The 22,206-nt window shown below is 39.4% G+C and overlaps 1 protein-coding gene across 2 annotated transcripts in view; it reads right to left on the bottom strand.

Moving 5' to 3' along the window:
• Positions 1-22,206, bottom strand: part of LOC134532717 (phospholipid-transporting ATPase IF-like) — a 104,711-nt gene that overhangs the window by 7,191 nt on the left and 75,314 nt on the right. For both annotated transcript variants that reach the window (XM_063369491.1, XM_063369492.1), the window contains exons 5-22: positions 21,990-22,142; positions 20,779-21,478; positions 19,803-19,884; positions 18,770-18,870; positions 17,940-18,059; positions 16,098-16,213; positions 14,428-14,592; positions 13,133-13,296; positions 11,599-11,702; positions 10,342-10,484; positions 9,244-9,483; positions 7,500-7,642; positions 6,475-6,634; positions 5,618-5,720; positions 5,125-5,330; positions 4,067-4,253; positions 1,436-1,581; positions 459-559 (exon numbers count right to left, since the gene is read on the bottom strand). In XM_063369491.1, the coding sequence (XP_063225561.1) occupies positions 459-559; positions 1,436-1,581; positions 4,067-4,253; positions 5,125-5,330; positions 5,618-5,720; positions 6,475-6,634; positions 7,500-7,642; positions 9,244-9,483; positions 10,342-10,484; positions 11,599-11,702; positions 13,133-13,296; positions 14,428-14,592; positions 16,098-16,213; positions 17,940-18,059; positions 18,770-18,870; positions 19,803-19,884; positions 20,779-21,478; positions 21,990-22,142 (3,134 nt within the window). The remainder of the gene's footprint in view (positions 1-458; positions 560-1,435; positions 1,582-4,066; positions 4,254-5,124; positions 5,331-5,617; positions 5,721-6,474; positions 6,635-7,499; positions 7,643-9,243; positions 9,484-10,341; positions 10,485-11,598; positions 11,703-13,132; positions 13,297-14,427; positions 14,593-16,097; positions 16,214-17,939; positions 18,060-18,769; positions 18,871-19,802; positions 19,885-20,778; positions 21,479-21,989; positions 22,143-22,206) is intronic.

Genomic DNA, 22,206 nt, shown 5'->3' with positions numbered 1-22,206 from the left:
TTTGTACTGTATTTGCAGTTATGACCAGAATGAATAATAATTTTAATCTGTCCAAATATGCACACATCAGGAATTTTGATTCTACAAAATATAACCTCGAAGGCTCCTAAGATGGGCACATGTGATATTTTTTTTTTATGTTTTTCTTTATGTTGACAATATAATATTTTTTTTCTTTATTTATAGTTTACAGAATTATAAAAATACACTATTAACAAATCAAATAAGAAAAACACCTAATGAAAACATTTACGATTAGGCATCTTTTTATCTTTTCACTAGACAGAAGCTAGTTTATTTACTTTACACTCAAATAAAAAATAACTACAAGTGAGTTTTTATTGTTCCTAATTTTGGTAGCATTTTATCTCCCTTACTTTCTGTTACCAATCAGTACAAACTTTCACTTTAGATCAACTTAAAAATAAACTGTGTTTTGTAATCCTGAATATACTTACTTGAACAGAGAATAGATGGTTGCTAGAGCGATGAAACCAAAGATGGAGATGATAACGGAGCCAATGAAGAGCAGTGTCCAATAGTGACTGTGGAGCCATAACTGTCACACAGATAAAACACATTTTACATTATTTTTATTTCAGATATTTCTAAGATAAAATTTTAAAGTAACACACAAAATATTTATTCACATATCCTTTCTTGTTCTGAGATTCAATTTTAAAAAGTTTTATTCACACCTGCTGAAAATTCTTAAAATGAGTTCAATTTTTCTTTTATTTTGATACTAAAGCCACTAGGACTTGTCATAGCAGTATAGAGTTCACATTGCTGGATTGTGTTTATTTAACTCTTGATTCTTAGATTACCAATCCATTCTTAATGGACTGTTAATTTTTATGAATTCTTACTGCACAAATGTTCATTTACTGTTCTTAATCTCTTTCACTATAAATTTTCATTTTCATATATTAGGTATATGTATTGTATTTTTAAATACATGTTAAATATAAATGGGCAGTGATAAGTGAAATAGCCTAACAAATATTGGTCCTTAATATTCATAAAAAAAATAAAAAATTTTATATGTGAGCCTTATTATTCATAGATATACAAATTAAATATTTATATATAACTTAAGAATAAAAAATTAGTAATATTCTACTATATTTAGTAATATACTACTATAAAAATCTATAAAAAAAAAGTGATAACTAATTTTTTACTAATTGATAAAGTGAATGGTACTCTCCCACTTACCAATGCTACTATCCAGCATCCATCAAGACAGACAAGCAAGAAATGTAAAGCATGATTAAGTGCATGACATTTCATTGAGAAAAGAATTAAATTTATTAACATTCAAAGAATAATTTCCCTCAGTATTGACTAGCGATTGAGTAATTTCATAAATTTTTTAAGAAGGCAAGGTAACTTACTAAAAAGCAATACAGGAAAAAAAATAGCTGTGACAAACCTTGAGATTTACAACACAGATGACACAGTGGTAGATGATATTGCCGAACATGTAAAGGTCCACTCCAGAGTCTTTGCTTCTGATTATATCATTACTTGTCACCAACCATAATGGCATAAAATATACCAGAATAGCATGCCATACTCCTGAGGGAAGGAAAAAAAAAACATTATTACAGGCTCTGAGTTATTATTAGATACTGTAAAGTACTTGAATTCATGAAATTTAATTTAGATTTCCTTGCATACTTCTCAAAATTCGGAGAAGTACACCAAGTTAGAGATACAGAATTGCTAGCGAGCATGTATAGCAGTAGTTAAAAATCTTTCTGATTAATACGTTTCAAACCACTTTCTTGAAAGCAGCTCCTAGAGTGTAAAACTCCACTACAGGAAGTTGGTGCTTTCCAAAAATTAGCTGTTAATTAATTTTAACAAGTCGCTTTGTTAAACATCATGTTTGTAATGTCTTGAATAACACTTCACAAAGGACCCTTCTCGTGGGTACACATATCTTCCAACTTGGCAAGAACACCATCAGAAAAAGGAAAAAAAAAAATTATGCTTTATTTTAGTAACATATGCAGCACAGTTATGATATTTACGTCGACCGGGGCTACGCCCTCCCTACGCCCGATGTGCCTCACGCCGTCGCCACCCCGCTCCTCCCATCACCACCCTCTATTTCAAACCTCCCGCCCCGTGTGCAGGTGTGTGTGCGTGTGAGCCTTGGCCCTGCAAGAGGCAGTAGCTTCAGTGCCACGTTCCCGTAAAAACGTAATTAAAATAATAAGTAATTGTAATGCAAACCTTTTATTTTCATCTTTTTTTTAAATTCCTAAGTGTTTATGTTTCTAGTTGTAGTTAGTAAGGACAGTGCAGGGCCCCAGGCGGGCAACCCCGGAACTACCCGCAACTACTTTTTTGAACTTATTGAATACAATTAAAAATAAGTTAAGCTTGGTATGATAAATCACTGTGGTCAGTTTTTGCTTAATGTTTAAGAGGGTTTTTCATGTTAATATGTTACCAGGTATCCACCTGGTAACATAACGGGAACTTAACGCTTTCCGGCGGCCATGATGCCCTGGCCTTGTCAGTCAGCTTCCATTCGCCGCCCAGGGTAGAAGGCCTGCGCGTGCCTCGTCGACTTCAATATTTTATTTTCACTGATCTGTTAACATCCGTCGCTCCATAATTATTTCTTAAACCTTTTTCTTTTCCTCGAGGTCTACCCCGGGAGGATGGCTCTTTAACATAATTATTTAAATCCAGTTGGATATTTTAGTTCTTAATACATAACAAACTTTCGAGGCCAGGCCACGAGGTGACCTGGTCAGCATTTAAGCCGGGGTAATATTCCTGCTGCCATGTTATTTCAGCGTGTCAGTGAATAACTCTTTTCATGTAATTAATTATGTAGCATTTTATTTCTTTGTGCCATTAGACGTCCATAAAGAGCTTTCCCTAGACTTCGGTGAGTTTCACTCAGCAGCCACGTGCGGAATCTTCTGAGTCCCGAGGCGTGTGGGACGCCTTAAGAGCTCACTAGTGCTACTGCACAAAGGGGGAATCGAGCCTAGTCCCCACACGGGTCACGTCACGGCCCCGAGCGAAGAGTCTACGGCCGGGTCCACGTGCCCCTACACGTGGTGACGCCCAAGTTACGCAATTTCAATCAATCCGAAAACCCCCCGTAACGACAATATCATTTAATGGTCATCAATACGGGCGTGAAGGCACTAGTCCTATTCTACAACCCCTGAGGCAGAACGCGCTCACCACACCAGAGGACTTCATCACAAATTTTGTTTATTTAATTTTTATCATCTATAACCTACTCGTACTAACTTCAGTGCATGTCCTGGGCAGCAGTCTGTTTAAATAATTAATTCTTTCCGACTTAAGGGACTTAACGCTCGCTATAATTTTTGCTAGGCCACAAGTATGACCAAGCTTCCATTACACCAGTTCATGCTGTGTGGCATTTTATCCATTCTGTAAGTATTCTTTGTAGCAAGGGTGTATACCAATCGTATGTAATTAAATATGCTCTACTGTGGACTAGTATGTGCTTCCAACCACCTGGCAGCGACTTCCAGGCAGCAGGCTGTTGGGACGCCTTAAGAGCCCGCAGGATAGCTCAGCGAAAATGTGTGTCCGGCGCAAAGAGCGGACCAGGTCTTTGTCGATTACGGAGAATTTCTTACTATTGGGTTGAATTTTTCGAGTCTTGTCCCCACACAGGCCACTTCACACTCTGGGAGCCCCTCCACGATTCACACATCCATTTTCATGTGGGGACGACCATTAACAACGATCGCGAGAGTTAAATACATCCTGAATGCGCCCCTGGACCGACCACACCAGAGTTTTACGAATAAGGCTGCATAGTTAACTCAGTATTGCACACCAGACAAAACATACATGAATTTAGTTAATGCTAGGATTGAAATATAATATTGGATGTAAGGTTCTTGAAACCAATAAACAAACAATTATTGACTGGACAAAACATTAATGAACATACAACCATAGCTATGCAATGAAATAAATTTAAATTGTGAGTAAAACCATTTAGGAAGCCCTCGCAACACCCTGAAGCATGAGCCAGCCACAGTGCTCGAGTTACCCAGGAAGATCCACTTGAAGAAGCTCGGCCAGGACATGAGCACGTTGCCGGCCATCTCGGAGTAGAGGTGGGGGAACCGGAGCAGCTCTTCGTCGCTGTGGTCCTGCTCGAACAGGCCGTAGATGAGGACGGGCAGCGACGTGAACAGCACGTTGTAGAAGGTGAGGTAGACGCTGTTGTACATGGCCTGCGGGAGGAACAACCCCGCGCCTTCAGGCGAGCTGGCCACCTCCAGGTGCGGCAGACTTATCGGTACACCTGGCTTATGGGTTTCCTCAAATTATTATGCAGAGCTAACAAATTCACTACTTTATTTTTTGTTGCTATAAGCCAGTGGCGGATCCAAGGGGAAGCACCAGGGGGAAGCACCAGGGGGAAGCACCAGGGGGAAGCACCAGGGGGAAGTGCCCCCCCCCCTCCCCCCCGAAAATAGTTGTCAGCTACGTTAATATTGCCGACAAAAATTATTTTTATGAAACTAATAAAATATTTTAATATAATTAATGAATTTCTTGTAGAATCATAAAATCTGGTGGTTGGATGTTATGTGTGTAGTGTGAGTAGATTAAATACAAATTTAGTAATTTTAAGACATTTTTTGTCTGACTATTCTGAAATCCTACAGTGCCCCCTCCGAGGTGAACCTCTGGATCCGCTACTGCTATAAGCAAATATATAGTTATTTCATTGATATGTTACCAATTTATCTGTTGTAAACACACAAACTTGTACGGTCACACATTTTTCACAAATAAATCATTTTTTGGATAATTTTGTAAATCACTCCAACAAATTTTGTAAATCACTCTAACAAATGTTGATAAAGTTAAGATATTTTAGTCAGGAATAACACGAGCTACAGCATCATTAGATGTAACAAGCTCAACTGTTTTATTTTGTATATATACTTGTGCATGTGCGCCAATCTGATGGTCACGAGCTAAACTAGTGGCAGACTGTTTACAAATGTGTCTTGACAAATGTTACATTTCTTCTTCATCTGCAAACAAAAATGATTGGCAGGAAAAAAATTGTATTGGCAAAGCTCCAATGCTTACCTGAGTTGAAAAGTTATTGTAGAAGCTGTAGAACAGCTGCGGGGTGATGAACACAATATTCTTGTAGAAGAAGTAAAGCACCAAAGTCGACACACGAAGATAGTACCAATGGCCATGCACAAGTAGCACTCTTCGCAAAAACCGGAACTGTGCAAACGCAAAGTCTGAGCAGCTCACCGCTTGTCTTCCCTCTTTGCCCATAATTCCTGAAACAAAAAGCCGATGTTGACATGGTAAATTAGCAGCGTTAGGCCTTTTCATGTTTTGTGCTGAACCTCGTTTGTTATTGTAATACCATTTCTACTGAAAAGACTAACAAAAAACTTTAGTTTTGTTTTAACTGATGAAACACACTCTCTAAATTGTGTCTGTAAGAATAGTTTGCTGCATTAATAAGCAGTACAAGATCAAGTGACATTCGATCATCCACAAGTAAATATAGGTAATTACAAGAAGAAGTTATCTGTTAATCCACTGTACTCATCACACCCACCTAGGCCGACGTGTGCTTCCTGGATCATGGAGACATCATTGGCGCCGTCCCCAATGGCTGCAGTAATTGGCTTCGAAGCAGACACTTTGACCAGTCGCACAACCTGTGAGAAAAATATGTCACACGCTTATAATTCCATGAGAGAAAAAAAACTTCAGCTAGCTAAATCTTGTTTAATGTAGTCTATAAGTGTCAACTTGAAATCTCTTTAGAAATTACCTGGTAAAAAAAAAAATAATAAACAGTTTCGGACCTTGATATTTTAAGTACTTCATAATGTACCGTTGCTAAATGTGAAACATTTTGTTAAGGATCTGAAAATATATAAAAATAAAAAAATCTAACCCTGAAGTGGACAACTTATATCTCTATAGGCTCTGAGTGCCTCAGAGTTCATAAAACTTTGAATGTGCGAGTCTGTGTACATTCTAGTCTATGTCATTCTTTATGACTACCTATGTAAAAAAATAAAATTGTTTTATAAAATTATATATTATAACTAGCTGTACTGGCCACACATTGCTGTGACTTCTTTTAATGGAAAAGAAAAAAAAGAAAGCACACAAGTTGTTTGTGATTAGTTTTGAAGCAGAAACATATATGCAAAGCTTCTCTCTCTATCTCTCTATATATGTCCCTCTATAAATCTCACTACATTTCTATACATATACTAGCTGCAAGTATCCTCTTCACATGTTTTTTCTTTTGGTTGTACATTTAAATATTTATATCTAATAGTTAAATGGTATCTTAGGAATTGACAAAATGTGACTGAAAAGGTTAAAAAGTGAGGCACTTTTGTAATGCACTTTTTTCTCGTCCTTTGAGGACAGAGGTTCTAGTGTGCTTGCAGGTACCTCGCACTTCTGCAGCGGCGACATGCGGCAGCAAATGACGGCCGTGCAGGCCATGCACACGTCTCGGAAGAGCGCCGGGTCCAACTGGAGCGCCAGCTTCAGGGACTGGCCGTCCACCACCAGGCCGTGCTGCCTCAGGGGCTCCTGCAGCACGCGGTTCCTGCGCACACGCGCGGCACAGCTCGTCTGCATTGCGAACTCAAGTACTTCCACACAATCAGGGGAGTTGGTTGGGGTCTTGCATTCCCCCCTCCCTCCGGCAATCCTAAGAAATATAATATTCCCATCGACAAAAGCAAAAAATTTGAAAGTAATGAGAGCAAAGAGGTTCTATCCCCTGTGTACGCTGCACACAATAATTTCCAGCTGTCACACATTCGACCATTCACCTGGGAGACACTACAGGAAGATTAGTAAGTAATTTTACGAGCACTGATCACACTGAGCCATTCTGTTAATGAAATGAAGAAATGCATAACTTTTTTTTTATTTCCCAACTCTGCAAATGTCTATTTTACGTTAATTTCACTGAACAAGGTGACACAACGGTGAAATCTCGGGCTCGCATTCGAGGACCTGTGTTCAAAACCTGGTACATGCATCCTGATTTGGGTATTCCATCGTTTCCTGAAATTACTCCAGGCAAATTCAGGGCCAAAAAGCCCCGCCAACAAGAAACAAGGAAGGTGCTGGTTGCCTCAGAGCTGCAACCAATCAGGAAACACTCCCCTTTCAGGTGCAGAGTATTTAAGGGGAGGAGAATTTCGAAGAACCTCAGTAGGTAACTGCTACCCTGAAGATGGCAACTGCAAGGTTGACCAAAACATCTGACGCGGCTACATCCCAGTCGCCAAGAAAATTTAAATTCTGGAGTTTTTATTAATTTATTGCTCTTATGTTCTGTTTTTGAATTAAAATACCCAAAAATAAAAGCTGAAATTGTACATGCACAAAAGCATCAGTCATGCCAACTTGAAACGGTTCACACCAACACGTGCTGGTTACTTCCTCATTGTAGCTGTTACCTGTGCGACTGGAGCGCGGCCAGGCACGTCCTGTCGCTCGAGTGGTCGGTCAGGAACAGCTGCTCTGTGCCCGCCTTGAAGTGCCCGCACGAGTACGAGATGTTGACAGCCGTCTCCACCTTGTCCCCCGTCAGGATCCACACCTGCGCATCAGCACGTGGAGGGTGTGACTCTCGACTGGAGGAGCAGGGCTCGGGTGTGTTGCGTTACCTCACTTCATAAACGTTCAAGGATATTACAGAAAGTAAGCAACAGTTCATGTTGGCATCCCATGGTTCAAAACTTTCTGTAATCCGGCACCATTCCAGCCGACTGCTATCAGATTTTTTCGGGTGGAGCAGCAGTTGACCTCTTGTTGCCAGGTGGCATTACTGCACTGCTTGCATTTTAAGTTCGCTAAGACTTTACTGTCATTTTTGATTTTTCATTACAGTACAGTGTTTTCTGTGTTTTAGTTGGTTACATTTCACAATTTGTGAATATATTTCTGTAAGGATTTATGTATTTTTTTTTTAAAGTGAAACTTCTTTACTAAGGGGGCTACAATTTCCAAACGTTACGAAAATTCCGATTGCGTGAGAGGAATAGTTAGGTACGTGGTGGGGGGGAACCTGTAGAGAAGGAGAGTGCATCAGCGGTGACACTACTTCAACACATGCACTAGAAGTCGAATAGTAAGACGTCAAGAGGGGAGGGATAGGTACGTAGCGAAGCATGCTATATGCTAGTTGCAACGGCTGGAAGGGGAGACAGCAGGGGAGAGGTAGAAATGACGTCGCAGTGACACTCTGTATTTCTCGTTACGTTGCTTGTGTTTTGTCTACTCCTCAGTTTTCTTAACAGAAAAACAATTGAAACTACCATATTCCTTTAATTTTATTTGAAGTATCTACAATTTGTTTATTCATGGGGAAAAGAGTTATTTATTTGTGCAATTAACTTCATCAGTATCATTCATTTTTTATGTGAATATTGTGATTGCAAATGTAAATAAATTATCTCTATCTATACCTAACAGGCAAGATGTTTATAAGTTGTTAAGTACCAGGCAACAAGATCGATTTTAGTTTTCAGAATAAAAACATATTGGTATGTTTAGGAGATAAACAATTATTTGTGTCAGAATGTTCCCTGAAATGCTAAACAAACACTTCCAAATACTAATTGTAGCTAGTGGCAGGTACAAACATTTTAACTTCTGTAATTATAAATAATGTATTCATACAGATGCTATAGTGTTTGAAATTCAGCATTTCTTTTTCTCAAATATTTTTCTTTAAATCTTTTCCCTTTAAAATCCAATCTTTAGAATACTAAGAATTTAATGGTACATATTTTAGTATTTGGTTGGTCTATTATTAACTTAAAAATACAAGCATATCAAGTGGTTTTTTTTAGCAAAAAAGATTCATGAGACAACCAAACAATTTTAATGACAAAATAAGCTAATACAGTATTATCTTAAAAGTGGAGCTGTAATCATCAGTAATAAAAACTATTTACCTATCAATCCGTGTCTCTGTCTTTAAGTATCAGGAACAACCTTCCTAAAACTTTATAGTAAAACATTAAAATGTCATTCACATTAAATATGCTTATGAATAACTACAATAATTCAAGAACTTCTACATGTTTCTTGGGAGAGTAATCCCCAGAGCTCCAATCTAATGGTGGGCAACGCGGATCGGTCCACACCTATCTCGCTGCACATCTGTGACAGTTGTTGTCTGCCACTGTCGCTAACCTTAATGCCAGCCGCGCGAAGACTTTCCAGTGTCTCTTGAACGCCTTCTTGCAGTTTGTCCTCCACTCCTGTTGCCCCCAGTAGCGTGAGACCAGACTCCATCTTCGCGTAGCTGTGGGCTACCACGGATTCCCTCTTTGACGATAAGGTTTGCCTCGCGACGTTTATGTTGTTCATGTACATTGCAAAGTCGTGGTGGCTCATTTTCCGGCAAGCTACCACCATTGTGCGCAGTCCTCTCTGAAAATTTTTTGGAAAAAATTAATGATTTTGGGAAACAGGAAACAAATCACCTGGACTGGTATTTACACTCAGTTTCTTCAGAATACATGTCTAATGTCTTAACACTGCACCAGTTGATTCTGTTGAATTTTAAGATATTTTAAATATAAGGCGTTTAGGAATGTAAGAGGATACAAAATTTAAGAGGCCCTCAAATTACAGAAGCTTTAGAATGAAAAAGACCTCAAATGTATGACCACTTCGAATGTAGGGCAATCTCAAATGGAATATGGGTCTGGACTGCAGGGAAAGCATAAATGTTGTGTGAACTTGACTATAGGATGAACTAGAATGTAAGACAAACCTGGCTATAGGATATTCTCAACTGAGAGCCCAGTTGAATAGGAGGTAAACACTCATGTAGAGAACCCTCGACTACAGAGCAAACTCGAAATTAATATGATCTTTAATGTAATATAATATCAAGAAGAAGACTGCACAGACATGGACTACAGAAATACTCTAAAAAATCTCCTTTGAAAACAAAGGACCGGCCTTATACTTAGGTTTTTACAAATTATTTTAAATGTAAAGTATTTGTTGTAAAAATCTACATTTAGAATGTACTATACTTTTAAACAAAAATGCTTGACACACTGAAGGTCACTCTATATTTAAAAAAAAATAGCTCTCTGTTTTGACTATCTACTAGATCAACCACAAAAAAAAATGCAATATTTACCTTTAGATCTGTAGTATAGAAATTGGTTTATTTTAAGCAGGCCTTATTAAAAGAATACTCAGGACATAAAGCTTGAATACGTTAAAAATTGGCTTAAGTAAATGCATCACGGGAAATGATCACATGATTATTACCAGGGCAAATTCTCCAACGTGGTGCAGTGTAGAGTCTACAGGACCATGCTCGGTGAGTGGTATGATGGCCGTTTCTGCTCCCTTGCAGTACAGCCAGATGTCACCTTGGTCATCCTGCACGGCAATCGACATTCTCTTTCGGTCTACAACAAAGGAAATCATTTGTATGCTTACATGCCACTGGATTCAATCACGGACGACTCATTTCAACACCAATCGACAAAATGGTGTATTTTAAAATTTATTTTTTTCTGCTGCACCAGTGAGAGTTAACATTTACAAAAAAGTATTGTGTTAAAGCTTACTATCTGCAATTAACTACCATAAATACTCTATTAAATAACGAACGGCTAGTTACAAACATCAGCAACCTTTTTGTTGCCCGCTTCCCGCAAAGTGTTTAAACGTCACAGTACTATGATTGCACATCCTCTTAGCAGGTGGAGTGGTGCTGTTTGCACCATTAACTTTGCAGGGTTGAGTTGCCGAACATATGTTCATTTACAAAAATGGTTCTTTTTAGCATTCCCTGCCATCCATTAAATTTATGCCCAGAAATTTTGTTCAATACTGTATATGTATGTAAATTTTCCTTGCATAAAATAAGAATTTCTTAGATGAAAACATGACATGAACATTAAGTTAATAAAACTTTTGTGCAATGTTAAATCAATCTGGTTTTAATTGGTTGTGAAGTGAAAATATTTAAAAAAAAAAAATTACTTATGATCTGGTGCCTGTCCTAATTCTGGACCCAGTATAACCCAAGATGAGCAAAAAAATTTTGATAGTAAAATATTTTGTAATGTAACAACTAACATCTTGGCTAGTTTCATTCCTAATCAAAATATTTTACATAATGTTTGCTTGATGCTTGTTAAAAGTTCTGAATGATAATGCAAAGAAGCACTGAAAATGTATGTAAACTTTGCTGAAAGATATGTTTAGCTGGAAATTTATATGTAATTTTTTTTTCCTTCCAGATGTAATTTTAATTGGAATGTGTCGGACTATATAAATTGTTTTATATTCAAACCAAAATCCTCTAATCTTTGCAAACAAACCTCGAAAAATGAACATGGTGAGCTCATTTTGCTTGACATATAACTATGTTTTTTTTTTTTTTTTTGTAAAAGTGTGTCATATCAGCACTTCTATGGTATCACATAAAGATATGATTTGAGGCAGTATATTCACTTTGATATTTCATTCACGGCCAGCACCCAGAAGACCACAGAAGCTATCAAGTAATTTTACCTGATGTGAACTCCAGCACAGCCAGTCTCTTGTAGCAACAAACTTTGTTGTTGACTCTGACGTAAAGGTTGTCCCCTCGCTCACCAAGGTACACCACCCCACACCTGAAAAGAAAGATTACAAGTTTCTGCTTCAATCCAAAAATCTTGAATACTTTATTTTCACTGCAGCAGTTACTTTTTTAATTTTCCATGTTATTAATTAGTTGCAGTATATCTATGTAATGTTTCATAATTGCTGTTGCCACTGAAACTGCACAGAAATTAATAATTCAAGTAGATTAATAAGAATCCCACCCTAAATCCTATAACCTCACTACTTCGAATCATGTCCTAAATTGTTGGTGTCGTTACCTCAATGGGCGGTTGTATTGTGATTTACGAGTTAGGAATGATGGGCAGATTATGACTTATAAAAATACAGTGAAACAGGAACTGACCGACTGAAACAATACGTAAAATTTGATGTTACTGTTCAATCCCAAATTCTGCACTGGAGATGGTTTCGCTCAAAAAATTATTCCATGTACATTCTAAGCAACAGTTTTTTTCAGATTTTTTGCTATGCATAACTTTTCTATCTTGCAGTGTAAGGGCATGCGAACCCGGTAGAGACACTGCGTTATAGGGCTGTGACATGACCTGTGTGTGCCCAAGACTCTCGAGTTACCCCTATTTCGTCCAGCCACCGGACCTGGCCGGCTCTACGGACCGGACATGCCACGACTCTACTGGTAGATGGTCGCCAACGGGCTCTTTAACCATCGTTCAAGCGACATGTTACAGAGCGCCATGTAACAAATATCAGTTTTCGCATACCTCGTGTTTTTCATATTCGTCCGACTACGTGTGTGTCTGCGAGTACCTGGCGGCACGTGGAATGCCGTAAGAGCCCGCGTGAGCGTTCGAAACAGCGTGCCCTTTGCTTGGAGCGGGCCAGGTTCTGGTAGTCTTGTAAAGGCGCATGGGGGGAAACAAGTCACGTCTCCACCGGGTTCCTTGCCCCCTTGACACGGTGGCGCCCACCAACTTACTTAAAACTTTCGCTAAACAAAACCCCCATCACATCAGTATATATACATACATATTTACTAACTTTCAAGAAAATGACTCTAAATGAGTTTTATAAAATTTACAAGATAGCAGTTTTAGGGGCCATGAAATCTATCTGCCTAGATCCCAACTGCAGGGAAAATAATTTTAGTTTAAGTTTTAATATTAAAATACAAGCCACAGTAATCAAATATGACACCATTGAAATATTCAGAATGCAGAAGTGCAACTGATTGTATAATCACAAGTCATAAACATGCACTATCCCCATTGAAATATGTCTATAATTGCATTTCAGTGCACAAATGCACAAGTAAAAAAAACACAGCACGATGGAGATATCAATATTACGGAAGTACCGGTACCAAATCAATAATGACCCAAATTCATTAAACCTTCTTACTATCGACATTACCAAATTGATGTGAACAAGGTTTCGGTACCTCCGGGGCAAAGCTAGCTCACAAGGACTGGCCTCTCACCGGGCAGCCGCTTCCACCAGAGCCTTCTCGTCGGGGCTGGAGGCCTGGTAGTCCAGCCTGCGCGACTCTATGAAGTTGTTGTTGGCGCTGAGACGCCGCGACGACTCGCTCAGCTGCACCGTGTGGCACAGGGCAAGTGCTAGCAGGAAGCTCTGCAGGTCTGTCTGAACAAACAACATGCACACACTTGTTTCTATTTGCAACACACGGATATTAAGACACCAGTATTTTTAATTCATCATACAGGTTTAATAAGATAAACTGAGTGATTGAAATTTTTTTAATTTTTTTCCAGCAAAACTTTACATCTCTTAAGAAAAAACACCACCTATGTGACAAAGAGCAAATTTTTCATTATTCTGGAGAGCCTAGTAACTTTATGCCCCATGCAGGAACTTAGTGACAGCCGGTGTTAGAAAAAAAAAAAAAAGACCCTAGCAGCGCATTCTGTTGGATTTTCCGACGAATTCACTATGTGAGAAGATGCTAAATTATTACCTTTCCATTGAAAAACAAAGTATAATAATTTTCAAAAAAAATGTCACTTGAGCAGTGATATTTATTAAGTGATGTGATATATGTATTTTTTTTGGTGTATACCAAATTCTTTAATGCATGCAGTAAATAAATAAACGGTATATATTCAGTGTAATGATTCAGGTACGGTTGAACCACAAGGCAATGGAGCGTCATTCACGGAGTGGCAAAGTCCTGAACCGGGGGCACACAAGAGTCTACTGTTCCCTGGAGGCAGTTTAACAACTGAGGAGTTACGAAAAGCAAACATGGGAGAAACGGTAATCCACAACACACATTCTACATGCAAATATCCAGGTATGATTCCTCCCCCACCCTTCCTTTCCCTCCGGAAGCTGAATACAGACTACCGGGTCAGGAGTTTAACTTGTCTAACCACTGACTGCCGTGGCCACTTGTTCAAGTACGCATCTGCAAGAGCACGTCAACACTGTGTGCCTGTGCTGGGTGTTAAGTTGAGGAATTTCCCCCCCACCTTCTCTTTTTCCCAGAGATGAGCAACAACTATTTCCTAATCTCCAGCTCGGCCAGCCGTAATGGCGTCTGTGACTTGCCAAAAAAGTGTAGGTACACAGCCCGCATGCGCGGGATGTTGACTGCAGAGCAACAGAAGCCTAATTTCAAAACGGTGCTTACTTAAAAAAAAAACACGCCACGTGCATGTAAAAATTGAAACATGCATACAACACTGTGGCCTCGTGTTTCCGGGAAAGAATTCAAAGAGTCGGGCTGGTTTGTTCTGTCAAAGATTCCCTCACCGTCATGGTCTCCACCAGAGTGCCCCTGGCGTCCTCCCCGCTGGCGGGCAGCCGGAACAGCTGCCCGCCGACCTCCAGGTAGGGCGCGCCCGCCACGGAGCACCGCCGGAAGCACATGTTGTTCTCCGTCAGCGTTCCCGTCTTGTCCGTGAACAGGTACTGCACCTGCGGGCACCGCGGGACCAAGCCTGAGATTCGCGACTTATGCGCCTCACAAGTTTCCAAAATCGGGACACTGAAACTTGTAAACAGTCTGTGCTCCTGTGCAAAGTGGGGTTCATGCAGACTTCAATGTAGTTAAACATGAAATAGTTTATCAAATTGAAATGCAGCAAAAGATCCTACCTAACATAATTGAATTTTGTTTATTGCACTGAAGCATATTAAAATCTTAGTAATTTTAATGGGACAAATTCTTGCAATCCTCTGCTTACATGGGATGCTGTTAAATTTCAATACTATGATAGGTGTGATAGCAGAGATGTTTGATTTGGGTTAGACCATGGGCCTATTGAGTTGTCAGTTTACTACTATTATTATTTATAGTGACCTAGTCCTAGACTAAGTCATTGATTGTGTTGGTGTTGGCCGTATTACTTTATTAAATACAAGCTGTATTACCCAGCACTGACCGGGCTTCACACATCATTGCAAATCAGGTCAAGTGTCTTCCGTCTGCCCAGCAGGTGCCTGGCGAGTGACATGTCCGGCCGGCATTCGGCCGGACGAAGGGACATAGAAAAAAAACTAGCCAGAATTCATGTGTGCACAGTCAGCATGATCTTATCTTCAGCAGTGTTGAGTTAACATTCCCTCTTCTCCCAATGACCGTGAACTAAAAAGACAGTGAACTGGCAACGTAAGTGGAGGCAATATTCATGTGTCTATCACATGAGGTTTTCATGACGCCAATAATATTGTTTTCTCATGCTAATTTATTTCTCACGTTTGTAACCGCAACATTTCATGACGAACACTGCAGCCACATCTCCGCAAGATGCGCACGTGTTGCTGCAACCCTCTTTGATTAATGGAAACTTTCCTGCGTTAGGTCCATGAAAAAGAACGCCTCAAAGAATAATTGTATTGAAGTGCTACTTATATATTCACATAAGTTTCTCTGCGTGCTAGTTTTATGAAAGGACAATGAACTGAAAAGACTACTTGCCGCCGAGGGGTAGAAAAAATAAATACTTGAAGGTGGTGGGGAGGAAGGGGTGAAAGACTGCACGGCAACACAGTGCCGTATTGCTAATGGTCCAATAAGCTGAGACACAGTTCCCAAGACTTCAATTGTGTTCATATTTCTACTGAAGACAAATATATGGTGCAACCCAAATTCGAAGGCGGCTCTTGGCTGCCCTTACTGTGAAACAGATTATCCGGACATCGCTAGGTCCCAATTAATATGGATAATAGGGAATTTACTGTATACTATAAAAAGGATAGACATTAAACTATTAATAAGTATTTTAATACTTTGTGGTTGTACATGTTATGAAGCCTTAGAAAGTTCAATCCTAAAATGTACATTAACTCAATAGGTGATTTTTATTTAAAAAAAAAAAGGTGTAGGCTATTTTTTTTTATATTGAGTCACTTTATGGTAAAGCAACAATCACATTATTGATATTAGATCTTATGCACAAACAAAACTGTTGAATAGCTACCTGGCCCAACTCCTCGTTGAGATCAGAAGTGTTGCATATGGCCGACTGCCCAGTCTCCTTGCAGAACATCTCAGAGTCCCACTCGAAGAACAGTGTGCCGAGGAACTTCTGCATCTCTGCGACACAGAACACGTGGTTACTGAGGAATAAACTATAGTTATAAACAGCCAGTTCCTGATTCCTAGGTGAGAAGTAAGTTTTAGAAAACTATCTAAGAACACTTCCACATACTTATCATGAAATACTCAAAAATATAAAAATTATAAAAAAAATTAAATCATAAAAATTTAAAACATTTGAACAGCACTTTATACCAATATTATTAGAGTGACAAAATAGTACTGAAATATGATTGTTGGATTTAGGATAAGGCAGGGAAGTTTTGTAGAGTATGAAACATGATTGCTAATTGCTATAAAACAAATTAACTAGGTATATTCTAATCATTTGAATAAAAATAATTCTCCAGTTGTATAAAATATGCATACCAGGTCCACCCGGTAGTGATATTATCTTTGAAGTTTAATCAAAAACCTTATAAGTTTATCAAAAAATGTTATACTTCAATTAATGAGACCCTTGAGTTTAAATAAATTAAAAAAAAAAAAAGCTAATTGTTAATTTTTCTATGCATTGTTCATTAACCCCTGCCTAGTCTAATTGTGGCACGGATTTTAATGATCAACCAAGCACTTACCTACTTTAGGACTTGTATTTGACATACATACTCTGTCTTTCATTAAACTTTAATCAGTGATATTTAGAAGTTTTCTTGTAAATACAGTATAACATTGATCTTATTATATGTTGCAACACATTTTCAAAGTTCAAAAGTCGTAGCAAAGGAAAATTATATAATCGAGTAAATTTGATAAATACAGGAAAAAGCATAAAAACCCAGTTACTTCAAACTGCACCAAAGCTGTTAACTTCTTAATTGTATAAGTAGTGATGTTATGTACCATGTGTGTGAAAAATATACCTACTTCATAGTAGGTATTAATTTTGAACCTTGCAAAAGGTGACCTGGAATTCATCCTTAAAAGTTATTTTACATAACTTTACCTAATTTTTACAATTATAAACATCTATTATTTTATACATGATAACATCTATATATTTTATATTACATTATTATAATGGATAATCAAATGTCACCATAATTTTATAACTTTTTTATTTTCTGATTATTGTATTTAATATTGAACCTATTTTATGCACAGTTCTTAAAATAAATCTAATAATACTAGAAATATAACCGATTAAGAAATCACAATATCTGGAATCAGGAAAAAAGATACAAAAATTATTGGTTTTGTGACATACTTACAGTAGGAAGACATCAATATCTGTAAGCAACACCACATTTTCAAAGTACAAAAAAAATCACAGCATATTGTCATTAGAATCTTAACCCATATGTTAAGTATAGTACAATATTGCACACAAACTTCAAAGATAACATATTCTTGTTTGAGGTTAGGTAAATGTGAATAAAATAAGGGTCAATTCTTATTGGAGGTAGATACAACACTAAGAAGAACTGTCTAGATATCATGCACAGGTGAAGATGTCATGAATCTGTAAACGTCTGTGGAAATGTGGAAATGGAATCGCAAGCTATGATACTGAAGAATATTGAGCCAATCATACATCATTTATAACTGGTTGTCATAAAATTTCTTTAATTTCAAGTGGTCATATATTAACAACAATGGCATAATAATTGTTTCATATATGTTGCCAAATATGACTAACAATTTAAAAATATTAATGTATTTCAAAAAAATAAAAAATAAAAACATGGCATTTTTTCATAACTTTTAAAAAAGCCAAACTCACCAATGGTGACATACAGAGATATTGGTATAATGTAGTTGTACAGGATGAAGAAGGACAGAAGATCCTGGATGACATTCCAAGCTGAGATAGTTGAAAATGGTCCAAGATAGGTAACGTTAGCTGTAAACATAACGTAAAATAATTTATTTTGATTGTTTGTACAACATGTATATACAAACAGATTCCACATATTAAAACAAAGATTTATTTACACATTTTATAACTCGCATTATAGGCCTGAAGTCAAAAACATGTTTCATAATGTAATTATTTAATGTTATTAGAAACCACATGAAACAAGTTCCCCGGCCCTCTGTGGCCATGACTGCTAAGGTGTCGCGATCATGTGGCGAGCGCCGTGGTTTCGATCCCAACACTCCAGTATGACACAAATATGTGAGCATAATCAGAACCAAAATCGTTCAAAGCCCATTGCAATCTTGGAGGTTCCATTGCCTTACGCGTCTGTCCCCACTGTGCAACGTATAACGTTATCGACTTTCAGAAAATTTGTAGCCCAAAGGATTTAACTATAGTTTTATTACTACACAAAAAATAAACATTTTTACTATTAATATTTTTGAAGTTCTAAATAATTTTTCTTTTAAAATATCTGAACTTTAAATATAAAGTATATAGGTAGTTAAATTGACAGTCCAAGTGTACAATTTCAAGTTGTCGCAACAAATTTCAACCAACTTGAAGACGGTTACCATTCGATAAGTGTGGTACGGCTTGACACTTTATACTGGCCAAAAAGTAAAAGTCTAGTGCGTGAAAATGTATCACAGTTTTTCTTCCACACAGAGTGTACGTATCACGATACTCACCAAAAGCTGTGAGGAACTCTGTGTAGTATTTAAGGCCCAGGCAGATCAGTGTCTCAATCAGCAGTAGACCCATGAAGAAAATCAGGAAACCATTAATGGATCTGGAAAGACAAAAAAAAGGGTTTCATGAAGTTTGAGTAGCAAGTGGCAAAATTCAACGAGTTTTAATTCATCTTTCAAAGCTTGGCATCAGAACGGAGTTAACACCAACATGACGGAACAAAAACAATAAGCGTTGAGCACTGCTTGCTAATGCTCACGCCACTACAAAGTCAGAGTGATACTATGTCGCCAAATTCCAGTATGTGTTACTGCACTTTTGTGCCAGGGACAACACCAGTGTGTCAGAAAATAGCTTGCTCAATTCTGAACTTCCGAATGTATTTACTGTGCATGTCAACCCCAAAAAAACATAAATAAATAATTTCTAAATGAACCAAAAATTAGTAAACCTGTAACCAAATAGCTACCTTAAAAACTGTAGCCCATTGTTTACTACACGTGGATAATTCAGCAACACCAGTGCCATGAAACATACAGTGTAAAACAACTATGCTGCTGACACCTACTGCCTTAGTGGATGACAAAGGCCAGGGAATTGCTGATAGTGGGCGAGGAAGACCGAGATGGTTGGGGCACCAGCTAGCAGGTTGGAGTGAGGAGTCACGCTCTACCCCGCGGCACACACGGGATGGTAGTGGCTCTCAGGGTCGTGACGTCACCAGTGGCAGAGGGGCGGCAGAAGCGTCATTGCCCTGCGAGGATACCCTGGATGTAGGCCCCCAGGACGCAGCTAACTCCACAGCACGAAGAAAACCTCGCACAAAGTTGCACACACACTGTCCCTTCGGCCGAGGTGACCGCTAGGGAAAAGGGTTTACTGGAAGGATCGACCATCGACCTTGTAGCCCCTCGACTGTTTGTCCACACATTGCCGCAATGGCCTTGGTAATCCTGAGGGGATGCCGCGGATTGGTGTCACTGTCACAACACAGTGTTTGACTGAGCACCAAACTGGTGTACTGGCACTCACTTTTCCACTGTTGAGAACTTGTTGCTTGTTAACCTGGAGTTGAGAGCTAGCTTTGTCTCCTGACCAGTGTACACAGCACAGCCTGGAAGAAAACAACATCCAGTTAGTGGCCTATCTGATTGGCTGCTTGAGAGAGAGTCGTGGTGACAAAGTACATGAACAAGCCGAAGTCAAGTGGACCAAAACCAGCACAAAGCTTGTAAACCAGCCAGCAATATATTTTTTTTTTCTAAAAAAACTCTACAACACATTTGGCAAAGCTTAAATAATAATATTAGTTCTTAATAAATTTTACAAGTTGTTCTTGGATCTGTAATTGGAGTGACATGTATTTTATTATAATTTCCTTTTTAATACATTTTAGTGAAACACCGGAACATCAGTAAAGATTCAGATATAACAAAACTATTAAGTTTGTCAGCAGCACAATGCTATGGTAGCTTATCAAACATCCAAGATGTAGAAAAAAAAGGTTATATTGAAGAAGAGACAAGTTATAATACTTATAATTATATATATGGTTGCATGTACACTATAAATTAGGTTAGGGTACAAAATTTATACTCGCAAGGACAGAAAATTCACTTTAGTTGTATTATAAAATAAGCACCTAAAATTGACTTTATGCAAACCTCAAAACATACAACGAAAGCCGACAAATACCTTAAGAGTACAAACAGCCTTGTATTACCCTAATGTTTTAGCTTACCCTATGACTAAACAGTGCCTGGCCATTCAGTACACAAAGACTTCACTTATACCCAGGAAGCTGAAGACAAATACATGGTGCAACCCAAATTGAAAGGCTGTCAACGTAAAATGAATTATCCAGTTTTTTTTTTACATGATTTAAATTATCCGGGCATCAGTATGTCTCAATTAGCATGGATGATTGGGAGTTTACTGTACATATTAAAAATGACATGGAAACAAACAGTAAACCAAACCCATCCCTTATTAGCAGTTTTCCTCTCACCATAGATGTACTCGGTATTCTTGAGCCTGGCCCCTCTCAAGAGAAGGTTTTCCGTGCCGAGCGGTGCCGCCATCTCCGGGGGACCGAACGCGGCCACACCATTGGCCGACTGCTTGCTGGCCCTGGCCTGCACGGAGCTGCCATTGGCCAGGAAGCCTCCGGGCTTCTCCCCTTCCCCCCCCTCCGTCGCCGTGCTGTTCACGCTCGACACGATGCTCATCTGGTAGAGGCCGTCGCTGCCGAGCGTCAGGTCGCTCTCCCGGTCGACCGGCTCCTTGTCCCTGAGCTCCACGCCGAGGCCGCACACCATGTGCATCACCCCGTCTCCGCCGTCGCTCAGGACACTGGTCCGCGCGGGGATCACGCCGACACGGTGGGAGGGGCCCCCGTCGTCCGTCTTCACCTCCACGGCCGGCGGCGACGCCGCCCCGTTGCCGTAGAAGGCTGCCGCGGCCAGGGGGGGTCGCTCCCGCACCCGCCCCCCCGCCGACAGGCTGCTGCGGAGCGAGTGCCAGTGGCGGCGGAGGGTGCCCGCGAGGGACGACCGCCCGGCGCTCGCCCGCCTCTCCACCAGGATCTCCAGCTTGCCGTAGAACTTGTAGAGGTCGGCCGTGGGCTGCTCGCACTCGATCTGCGCCCGCAGCGTCGGCAGCTGCTCGGGGATCGAGAAGCTGTCCAGCAGGCGCGGGCAGAGGAGCGTCTGAGCACGTCAACATATCCTGGCTGCTTACACATCACACGCAATACCTACATACTTACAAAAACACATTACACCCTATCTTTTAAAATTACTAATTGGTTTTGGCATAAGACTTACTAGAAAAAAAAATACATAAATATGCAATTGACAGGTGTCATTTCAAAACCAAAAATTGTACCTGTATTTCAACCATCTCACATATTCTCATAAATAGGCACTTGGATTCATGCAATTCAACACACTAAATGATATCTCTACAAAGATGAAGTACAGAAAACGTTAAGTATACAAATGGTGACCAACCATTTTTAAAAATTACGAATAAAATTATATTTTCATCAGATATAGTTAAACCAAAAAAAAAATTTAGTTACTAACTTTTTAAAAAAAAAAGTTGATATTGGATGAGAATATTGAAATCAACAACTTCAGACACTTTCTTCCTGGCCTGGTGTTTCCCGGCGGTCATCTCGCCGAGACATGAAGCTTCAAGAAGCGGCCGACAGCTAACCTTGAGGTTGGTCTCGCCGTCCAGGTTGGCCGTCGTGACGTAGCACTTGCCGTCCCCCTCGCTGGAGGCCAGCAGCACCAGGTCGCACGGCACGTCAGAGTCGCAGGTCACCCGCACCAGGTCGCCCACGCACACGTCCTGGGACCGCACCTCCTGGAACACCGGCGACATCGCGTGGTGAATTGTGGTCAGCGGCGTAGCCGGGATTTGTGTATGG

Source organism: Bacillus rossius, chromosome 6 (genome assembly GCF_032445375.1).
Source record: "Bacillus rossius redtenbacheri isolate Brsri chromosome 6, Brsri_v3, whole genome shotgun sequence".
Taxonomy (NCBI): domain Eukaryota; kingdom Metazoa; phylum Arthropoda; class Insecta; order Phasmatodea; family Bacillidae; genus Bacillus; species Bacillus rossius.
The sequence above is the reverse complement of the archived record's forward strand: the minus strand, read 5'-3'. Positions and strand labels throughout refer to the sequence as shown.